General features: G+C 42.4%; 2 protein-coding genes across 2 annotated transcripts; both read left to right on the top strand.

Annotated features, from left to right (window-relative positions):
- Positions 1 to 2,273: 2,273 nt before the first annotated feature.
- Positions 2,274 to 4,676, top strand: LOC139365807 (protocadherin beta-16-like). The gene has a single exon (XM_071102882.1). The coding sequence runs from the start codon at positions 2,274 to 2,276 to the stop codon at positions 4,674 to 4,676; it is 2,403 nt and encodes an 800-aa protein (XP_070958983.1).
- A 1,274-nt stretch (positions 4,677 to 5,950) lies between these two features.
- Positions 5,951 to 10,561, top strand: LOC139365806 (protocadherin beta-15-like). The gene is made up of 2 exons (XM_071102881.1): positions 5,951 to 8,350; positions 10,301 to 10,561. The coding sequence occupies exons 1-2, from the start codon at positions 5,951 to 5,953 to the stop codon at positions 10,559 to 10,561; spliced, it is 2,661 nt and encodes an 886-aa protein (XP_070958982.1).
- Positions 10,562 to 11,242: the final 681 nt, after the last annotated feature.

The raw sequence follows: 11,242 nt of genomic DNA, 5'->3' as shown, positions 1-11,242 counted from the left end.
GACAGATTTTTACCTTGTCTGCTCGGGGATTCGATCTAGCAACCTTCCGGTTACTGGCCCAACGCGCTAACGAAAAGAAATGATCTCACTCCAATAAATGTTAATAAAAAGTCAACAAAAATGTAAAAGAAAATACCTTTCTGGGGCCTTAAAAATATCGCTATTTTAAAACAAGCCATAGAAAGTTGGTTGCAATTTCAATTTAATCAACCAGAAAAAAATCAACAAATAATACAACAAATATGAATAAACTCCATGACTCGCATATACTAATAGATTTTAAAAAACATAATAAAAATAATAAATAAAATAGGTATAATAAATTAGATCATAAGTAGGACTGATGGAGTTATGTCACACACGCAGCTAACAAAACGATATGGAAATGTCTGCTTTACCCAAAATTATAACCAACAAATTGCAGCATTACCGCAAAAATGGAAGAGGAAAGTGGAAGGGGGGAAAAGTATGGAACTTATCTGTCGGGCCCTGCATTAAAGACCATAATTGCTAGAAGAAAATTGTGATAATTAAAAAAATATCAGTTTAATTGAAGGTCCAAAAAATGCCATATAGATTGCAAAATAGTTGGGAAGAGATTTTCGACATACAGATTCCATGACACGTGGTTAATGAACTGATACGCAAAACGACCGCCGGATTCAAAACTTAGAATTTTTATATTTAAATTATTATACAAAATTATTGCAAACAATGGAATGTTATACATATGGGGTATACAACCTTCCCAAATCTGCAGATTTTTGCTGTGAAGAGACAGAATCATTAGATCATTTGATTTGGTACTGACCATATGTAGCTTGTTTTTGGTCACAGGTCCAGGAATGGCTGAAGAATTGTAACATTTACCTTGAGCTAACGCTGCAGATAGCACTACTGCGTGGTCTGAAAAGTCATAGTCAATCGATCAAAAATATAATCATACTTTTAGCAAAACGGTTTATTTTTCATTTACAATCTGTAGAAATTCTGAGAATAGAAAGGTTCAGAACAGTTGAAAAATATATGGCAAATAGAAATCCAATATGGATTGTGTTACGACATAGATGGGAGGGGGTGAATGTAGCTGAAGTAACAATGGAACATTGAAAAAAAATGTGTATATACACTACCGTTCAAAAGTTTGGCGTCACTTAGAAATGTAAATAAAGAAAAACACATTTTGTCGTCCATTAAAATAACATAACATTGATCAGAAATACAGTGTCGACATTGTTAATGTTGTAATTGACTATTGTAACTGGAAACGGCTGTTTTTTAAAGGAATATCTACATAGGCGTATATGAGGGATTGGAAGTGATGCAGACAATTACGTTAATGGAAGCTACAATCTATCTGCAATTTCAAAGCTGACCTACCCCGTAAAGAAATATATAAATTCGATAAATAAACAATGATTTGAGGAGACATATACAGATAAATACATATAATTTATCCTGCATGTGTTTCAATAACGTGTGAGTAAATGTTTCCTGCATGCTTAGCAGTGTCATGTAAGTCTAATATGTAATTTCTTAAGGTTTCTCTAAGTATCACTGTTCACCAGCTAAGGTTGAATATGTACCACAGCTTTCCTCCCACTGCTGTCATATTCAGAGCTCAGGGTTTGCCACTGATGCAGAAAACCGTGGAAACAATCAGATTGCTCATTCTTGCTATACATTTTGGCGTGACTTTAATCAAAACATAACACCGTTTTCTAAGGATAGGATGCAAAGGATTCTTGGTGACCGGCCTGGTCGGCTGCGTTGCCTTCTTTCTTATGACGTTGCAGTCCGCCTATGGAGACGTGAGTTATTCTTTTCCGGGGAAGATTGGAAATATAGCCAAGAATCTCGGGCTAGAGGCGAGAAGACTGTCCACTTTTAAGGCCTGTATTGATACCGAAGGGAGCGGTAAACATTATTGTGACAATCGAGAGAGAGGGGCTTTGTGGCAAGAATACTTTTTGCGCTTTGAAACAGGAACTTGTGTTAGAGAATCCTTTTTTGAACGATAATATGTGTAATATCTGAAGGGTACTCACTGTGTCGCTATTCACCAGCTATGTTTTATAGATCCTGTTCTCCACCCACTTGTGTTGTTACAAGGCTCGGGTGCCATTCAGCCGCGGAAGAGGTTGGAAACGGTCAGATTGCGTGCACATTTTGAGAATGTCATTTTGATCAAACTGCATGTTTTTTTTGTGGAATACTATTTGTTAAAAGTGTACTATCTTAATTATATGGTGTGTTCACGTTTTAATCCCGTGATGGGACACAAAGGATTTTCGGTGGCACTGGTCGGCTGCGTTGCTTTCTTTCTTATGACGTTGCAGTCCGCCTATGGAGACGTGAGCTATTCTTTTCCGGAGGAGATGAAACGCGGGTCTGTGATTGGAAATCTAGCCAAAGATCTCGGGCTGGAGGCGACCAGACTGTCCGCTCGCAAGGCCCGTATTGATACCGAAGGGAACCGTAAACGTTATTGTGACATTAATCTGAGCACCGGAGATCTTATTGTTGCGGAAAGGATTGACAGAGAGGGGCTTTGTGGCAAGAAGGCTTCGTGCGTTTTAAATCAGGAACTTGTGTTAGAGAATCCTTTGGAGCTGCAACGTATTAGTCTTCATGTTCAAGATATAAATGATAATTCCCCACAATTCAACGAGCACATGATAGATATGGAAATAAGCGAATCGGCATCTAAAGGCGCTCGTTTCTTATTAGGGGAGGCCCATGACGCAGACATAGGACACAACTCAGTCCAAACATACACGCTAGAAAGGAATGACAATTTCGTGTTGATTGTTGACAGTAACAGTGTTGAGCTTGTTCTAGAGAAAGAGCTCGATCGAGAACAAAAGAAGGATCTCAAATTATTACTCACGACGATGGATGGCGGCACTCCGCAGAGATCAGGTACTGTGGTCATACACGTCACTGTACTGGATGCTAACGATAACGCCCCAGTGTTTAGCCAGGCCGTCTATAAAGCCCGTCTCCAGGAAAACGCTCCTTTAGGTACTGTAGTGGTAACAGTGAGTGCTACAGATGCAGATGAGGGCGTGAATGGAGAGATGGCTTATGATTTCGATCACATTTCAGATGAGGATAAGACAGTATTTTCTATGGACCGTAAGACAGGAATAATTAAAGTTATCGGCGCTGTTGACTTTGAAGACGTTCCGTCGTTTGAACTGCGCATTAAAGCGAAGGATGGTTTAGGCTTAGCCTCATATGCCAAAGTGATAATAGAAATTACTGACATAAATGACAACGCCCCAGTGATATATCTCAAATATCTGACTAACCCCATACCTGAGAACGCGTCACCTGGCACAGAGGTGGGCATCATTAACGTGCAGGATAGAGACTCTGAAAATAACCGACAGGTCCGTTGCTCCTTTCAGCAAAACGTTCCTTTTAAGCTGGTACCATCCATCAAAAACTACTATTCTCTGGTGACCACGGGCGAACTGGACCGTGAACTAGTGCCTGATTACAACATTACAATCACCGCCACCGATGAGGGCTCTCCGCCGCTGTCCTCCTCTAAAACTGTTCAGTTATCTGTAGCTGACGTGAACGACAACCCACCTGTGTTTGAGGAACAGTCCTATAGTGCCCACGTGACTGAAAATAACCAACCTGGTTCCTCCGTGTGTTCCGTTACTGCACGAGACCCAGACTGGAGACAGAATGGCACAGTTATTTATTCCCTTTTACCCGGCGAGATGAACGGTGTCCCGGTGTCCTCATTGTTATCCGTTAACGGAGACACTGGGATGATCCACGCTGGGAGGTCGTTTGATTATGAACAGTTCAGGAGCTTTAAAGTCCACGTGATGGCCAGAGACAACGGTTCTCCTCCGCTCAGCAGCAACGTCACCGTCAGTGTGTTCATAACAGATGTGAATGACAACTCTCCTCAGATACTATACCCCGCCCCTGAGGGGAACTCTTTCATGACCGAGCTGGTCCTCAAAGCTGCTCACGGGGGCTCTCTGATTTCCAAGGTGATAGCGGTGGACGCGGACTCCGGCCAGAACGCCTGGCTGTCCTATCATATAGTAAAATCCACGGATCCAGGACTTTTCACGATTGGTCTCCACAGCGGAGAGATCAGGACACAGCGGGACATTTCTGAATCTGACAGCATGAAACAGAACCTTATTGTGGCAGTGAAAGATAACGGACAGCCCTCTCTCTCTGCGACCTGTGCCATGTATTTAGTGATTTCTGATAACTTGGCTGAAGTGCCAGAACTGAAAGATATATCTTATGATGAGAGCAATTCCAAACTCACCTCTTATCTGATCATCGCGCTGGTGTCCGTCTCCACCTTTTTCCTTACCTTCATTATTGTCATCCTGGTCGTGAGTTTTTGCCGCAGGAAAAAGCCCAGACTGATGTTTGACGGAGCTGTCACCATCCCAAGTGCGTATCTCCCTCCAAACTACGCAGATGTGGATGGCGCGGGAACTCTCCGCAGCACCTACAATTATGACGCCTACCTGACGACGGGTTCACGCACAAGTGACTTCAAGTTTGTCACATCTTACATTGACAACACCCTGCCTGCGGATCAGACTCTGAGAAAAACTCCAACAGACTTTGCTGGAGAACTTGACGATTCTGATGGGTCCTCGCAGGTAGGCTTGAACTGTAAATAAATATCAACTATAGATTTGATTGTATTTATCATAGAATAGATGCCCATCTTTTTGTACAATTACAGTTAACCAGCTTTGTACAATAACGCTTTTTTTATGGAGAAAATCATGTAGCCTATTGAACCGGAGTGTGTGAATACCACAGCTTGTCTATAAGGCAACCTGTTCATGCTTTACGTTTGATACACTTTGCATTGTATTTATGATGATTGAAATCCCCTCACAGTTGAAAGGGAAAATATTGAGGCTACTGGTTTGAGTTGTGTGGGTTTGAGTATGCGGTTTGATTTGTGATTGGTTATGTTTGTGATTGTTCTTTGACATACACGCTGCACATGTGTTGAGGTTAAATGTGTTACTATTAGGAGTTTGGCCTGTTGGAGTGGTGGCCATTTTGGGAAGGGGTTACAAAAAACAAATACTTTATGTACAGAGCTATTAAGACAGTGACGAGGGAGGTGGCGTGATGGGGTCTGAAGGGCAGCAGCATTGCTGTGCCACTATCCATGGTGCTGAAATCCCATTTGTAGCTAGCAGGGTATACTTTTTTCTCTACCACTGTAATTGCTTTAATTCATTGCCATACTCTCCGTTTTTTTATACATTGCATTGATGAGTGTTCACCAAAATACCAGCGTTAAACATCTAATGGTTGCAACGTACAGCTATAGCCTACCTAAACGCAGATGCCTCCCCCTCTGTAACGTATTTCTTCTAGCTAATCTTAACTCATGAAAATAGTATGCTGATGCTTCTATTGCCCTAATTCATGCTGTAGGTGTTTTTATTTCCGTTTCCTGTGTTTTCTTTTGGTTATTTCCATAAGCCTCCGGTGATTTCCCCCGGAATAGTTACAGTAATCAATCATTCAGAAGGCTATTTATCCAAACACAGCTGGTGAACAACGACAGAGTGAGTAGGTCTACTGTTTACACACTAGACATTAACAAACATTATTCTAGATCTATATTTGGTGACATGTAGAATCTACATTTCGTGAAATATAGATTTAGAAGAATGTTAATATGTGTAATATCTAACGAGTACTCGCTGTGTCGCTGTTCACCAGCTGCGTTTGGGTAGAGCCAGTTCTCCAGCCACTGGTGGTGTTACAAGACTCGGATCCCATTTAGCTGCGGAAAAGATTGGAGACGGTCAGACTTCTGGCACATTTTGTGGATATTGTTTAGATCATACTGAATATTTTGTGGAATACGATTTCTTTACATTGTAATATTTAGACTTGATGGTATTTCAACGTTTTTAATGCCAGGATGGGGCACAAAGGAATATTGGTGACAGGCCTGGTCTACTGCGTTGCTCTCTTTCTTCTTACTCTGCATTCCGTGTATGGAGACGTGAGCTATTCTTTTCCGGAGGAGATGGAACGCGGATCTGTGATTGGGAATATAGCCAAGGATCTCGGCATCGATGTTCGCAGACTGTCCGCCCGTAAGGCTCGTATAGACCCAGAAGGGAACCGTAAACGTTATTGTGACATAAATCTGAGTACCGGGGAATTTATTGTTGCCGAGAGGAATGACAGAGAGGGGCTTTGTGGAGAGAAGGTTTCATGTGCTCTAAAATTCGAATTTGTGCTTGAAGATCCACTTGAGTTGCACCGAGTCACATTGCAAATTCAGGATGTTAACGATAACACGCCTATCTTCCCAAAGGAGTCTATCAAGCTCGAAATTAGTGAGTTGGCTGTCAAAGGCGCTCGCTTTCGTGTGAATGCTGCCCACGACGCAGATATAGGACAAAACGCAGTGCAAAACTACATGTTACAAAGGAATGACCATTTTCTGCTGAATGTTCAAACCAATACGGTCGGCAGTAAATACGGTGAGTTGGTACTAGATAAAGAATTAGACCGCGAGGAGCAGCGGGAGTTAAAATTATTGCTAACAGCAATAGATGGCGGCACTCCGCAGAGATCAGGTACTGTAGTCATACACGTCACTGTACTGGATGCTAACGATAATGCCCCAGTGTTTAGCCAGGCCGTCTATAAAGCCAGTCTGCCTGAAAACTCTCCTTTAGATACTGTAGTGGTTACAGTAAGTGCTACAGATGCAGACGAGGGAGTGAATGGGGAAGTGACGTATGAATTCAGTCGCATATCTGACATAGCCAGAAAAATATTTGCATTAGATCAGACAACTGGAGAAATTAGACTAATAGGAGAAATAGATTACGAAGAAGAAACTAAACATGAAATCATTATTGAAGGGAAAGATGGTTACGGTCTTTCATCTGACACTAAAGTGATTATAGATATCACGGATGTAAATGACAACGCCCCTGTAATATATTTGAAATCTCTGAGTAACCCCATACCCGAGAACGCGTCACCTGGCACAGAGGTGGGCATCATTAACGTGCAGGATAGAGACTCTGAGAATAACCGACAGGTCCGCTGCTCCATTCAGCAAAACGTTCCTTTTAATCTGGTGCCATCCATCAAAAACTACTATTCTCTGGTGACCACGGGCGAGCTGGACCGTGAACTAGTGTCTGATTACAACATAACAATCATTGCCACCGACGAGGGCTCTCCACCTCTGTCCTCCTCTAAAACCGTTCAGTTATCTGTAGCTGACGTGAACGACAACCCACCTGTGTTTGAGGAACAGTCCTATAGCGCCCACGTGACCGAAAATAACAAACCAGACTCATCATTGTGTTCCGTTACTGCTCGAGACCCAGACTGGAGACAGAATGGCACAGTTATTTACTCTCTCTTACCTGGTGAGGCGAACGGTGTCCATGTGTCCTCGTTCTTATCCGTTAACGGAGACACGGGGGTGATCCACGCTGTGAGGTCGTTTGATTATGAACAGTTCAGGAGCTTTAAAGTCCACGTGATGGCCAGAGACAACGGTTCTCCTCCGCTCAGCAGCAACGTCACCGTCAGTGTGTTCATAACAGATGTGAATGACAACTCTCCTCAGATACTATATCCCGCTCCGGAGGGGAACTCCTTCATGACCGAGCTGGTCCCCAAAGCTGCACACGGGGGCTCTCTTGTTTCCAAGGTGATAGCGGTGGACGCGGACTCCGGCCAGAACGCCTGGCTGTCCTATCATATAGTCAAATCCACCGATCCGGGACTTTTCACTATTGGTCTCCACAGCGGAGAAATCAGGACACAGCGGGACATTTCTGAATCTGACAACATGAAACAGAACCTTATTGTGGCAGTGAAAGATAACGGACAGCCCTATCTCTCTGCGACCTGTGCAATGTATTTGGTGATTTCTGATAACTTGGCTGAAGTGCCAGAATTGAAAGATATATCTTATGATGATAGCAATTCCAAACTCACCTCTTATCTGATCATCGCGTTGGTGTCCGTCTCCACCTTTTTACTCACCTTCATTATTGTCATCCTGGCGGTGAGATTTTGCCACCATAAAAAGCCTAGACTGTTGTTTGACGGAGCGGTCGCTATTCCTAGTGCTTATCTCCCTCCAAACTACGCAGATGTGGATGGAGTTGGAACTCTCCGCAGCACTTACAATTATGACGCCTACCTGACGACCGGGTCACGCACTAGTGACTTCAAGTTCGTCAGATCCTACAATGACCACACGCTGCCCGCGGACCAGACTCTGAGAAAAACTCCAACAGACTTTTTTGAAGAAAATGACGATTCTGAGGGATCAGCCAAGGTAGGCATTTCCTGCAAATAGAAATTGAGGAGATTTGCTTTGATATTTTAAGAATATTATTTCACAGCAAGTTCTTTACAAAGAGATCTGAAATGCAACTATTTAATGTATTTCATTTCAAAGAGAAACATCGTATTGATTTTGAAATGTTTGTGTTGTGACCGATTTATTGTGATTGATAGATTGGCTGGACACTTGTGCAGCATGTACGCTGGTTGGTAGTTAGGTAGCCTACTGTGGTACAGTTTACACGTAGAACTATTTGTATATAATAATTTAGCAAACAGTGATGAGTGATGAGATAATCAGCTATAACTCATCAGTTAAAAACAGCAGCAACTCTGAACGAGTAGTGCTATCCGAGATCCTTGGGGCGTCCCTAACCATTACCCTTATCTAACCCTAACCCTTATCTAACCCAAACCCAAACCATAACTATAACACTTATCTAACCCTAACCCTAACCCTTACCGTAAACACTTTAAACGTGAACTTCAATGTGGTAGTGACGTCCCAATGAATCTACATAGCAAGGACCAACTCTGAACTAAGTGTGGCTGTCCGAGGTGCTGAAATCGTGTATTCAATAGCGGTAAGACCAGCTAGTCATTATTGATTGAAAGTTATCACTTTGTTTACGTCACTATTTTTTCAGTTTTTGCAGTCCTGAAATGCTACGTTGCGGTCTTTCTTTTCATGCTGCACTCTGCCTATGGAAGTGTGAGCTATTCTTACCTGGAGGAGATGAAACGCTGATCTGGCGAGCAGACTGTCTGGTCGTGTTGATACCGAAGCGAACCAAAAACGTTCTTGTGACATTAAAGTAGCAACCAGCAGTTGCTAAATACTACGTTAATGATGTGTACCCATCGATTCTTGAAGAATATATCTTAAAAATGCGTCATGATCTTATGTCAACTATCGTTCCCCAGTCAGAACCCCAAATATAAGACATTTGTTTACTCTATTGTTTGTAAACAAAGAACATGTAAACAAGCGCTATACAGCCTCAAAACATGGTTAAAATTATAATGTTGTACCTTGGATGATTAGTCCTTGCATCCATAGCTCTGTCTGGAATTGAGAGTGGTTAGATTTCTCCAGCTCCATCCCTCAGCTTTTTACCGAGCCAGGGACGGGCGTAAGCTACGTTATTGTTTATACTTCTTATTTCCGCTTTAATCTGAGTACCGTGGAATTGATTGTTGCCGACAGGCTTGACAGAGATGGACTTTGTGGCAAACAGGGTTCGCTCGTTTTTAAAACAGGATGTTGAAGATATTAATGATAATTGCCCACAATTGAAAAACGACATAATTACGTGGGCCGCATTTTTCATTAGATGCGGCCCACGATGCAGATATCGAATAGAATGGGGTCCAGAGCTATACAATGCAAGCAAAAGGCCATTTTGTTTTGAGCATTAATGCGACAAGTGGTGGACGCAAATACTGTGAGTTAATCTTAGACAAAGTGTTAGACCTTGAACAGCAGCAGGAGAAACAATTATTATTGGCAGCTGTAGATGGTGGCATTCTGCAAAGATAAGGTACTGTTGTTCTACACGTCACTGTACTGGATGCTAACGATAATGCCCCAAGGTTTATCCAGGCCGTCTATGAAGCACGTCTGCCTGAAAACCCTCCTTTAGATACCGTAGTTACAGTGAGTGCTACATATGTAGATGAGGGAGGAAATGGTGGAGAGACTTACGACTTTGACCAAGTTTCAGAGGAGAATGTTGAACTACTCTCGTTTGATCCTAAGAAAGAGGAAATAAGGGTTGTTGGGTCAGTTGATTATGAAGAGGGGTCGTCATATGACATTCAAATTAGAGCCATGGATGGGCCTGGGTTAACTTCATGTTCTGTATTAATTATAGAAATAACCGACATAAATGACAACGCCCCTGTAAAATATCTAAAATCTCTGAATAACCCCATTCCTGAGAACGCTTCACTTGGTACAGAGGTGGGCATCATTAACGTGCAGGATAGAGACTCTGAGAATAACCGACAGGTCCACTGCTCCATTCGGCACAACGTTCCTTTTAATCTGGTGCCATCCATCAAAAACTACTATTCTCTGGTGACCACGGGCGAACTGGACCGTGAACTAGTGTCTGATTACAACATTTCCAATCACTGCCACCGACGAGGACTCTCTGCCTCTGTCCTCCCAACAGACTTTGCTGAAGATATTGATGACTGATGGGTCTCCAAAGGGAGGCCTTACTGTTAATAGAAATAATCTACACTTGGTTTATAATGTTATGGAATACGGCTATTTTTTTTCAATTAAATCACAGCTAAGATGGTTTCTACATTTTTTTCCACTGAAGAAAATCATTCTCCCCACGGGCCCACGGAATGCGTAATTTAGCTTGTCTATGTAGGCAACTTGTTAGTTCTCCACGAGTGATGTAGTTTGTAACGCATTTCAATCCCCTTAATGTTGTAGTGAGAAATCCAGGGATGCTAATATTATGTGGTTTGGTTTATCATGTGGGATATGTAGCCTCCTGTTTGTGATTTCATTTTTCACACACACACTGCATATTTTTGAGGTCACAGGAAAAGGGTTGATATAGGAGTATGGCTCCACACGAGTGAAATGCTATGTAGCTCGTTTTAGGAAGAAGATAAATACTTTACATTGAGAGCTATTTAGACAGAGTGATGGGAGTAGCGGTGTGAGTGTCTTGCGTGCAGCGGCCTCGCAATGTCACTCTCCATGGTGCTGGAAATGCATACAATCCGCTTTTACCCCAATGAGATCTACTTATTGTTTAGTGTCACAACTTTCATTTCTTGCCATACTCTGTTTTTTTGTGTGTGAATGCACTGATGCTTTTGTAATGGCTGAAGGAAACGCATTATAAATTACATCGCC

Source organism: Oncorhynchus clarkii, chromosome 14 (genome assembly GCF_045791955.1).
Source record: "Oncorhynchus clarkii lewisi isolate Uvic-CL-2024 chromosome 14, UVic_Ocla_1.0, whole genome shotgun sequence".
Lineage (NCBI taxonomy): Eukaryota > Metazoa > Chordata > Actinopteri > Salmoniformes > Salmonidae > Oncorhynchus > Oncorhynchus clarkii.
This window is presented reverse-complemented; position numbering and strand designations above follow the sequence as displayed.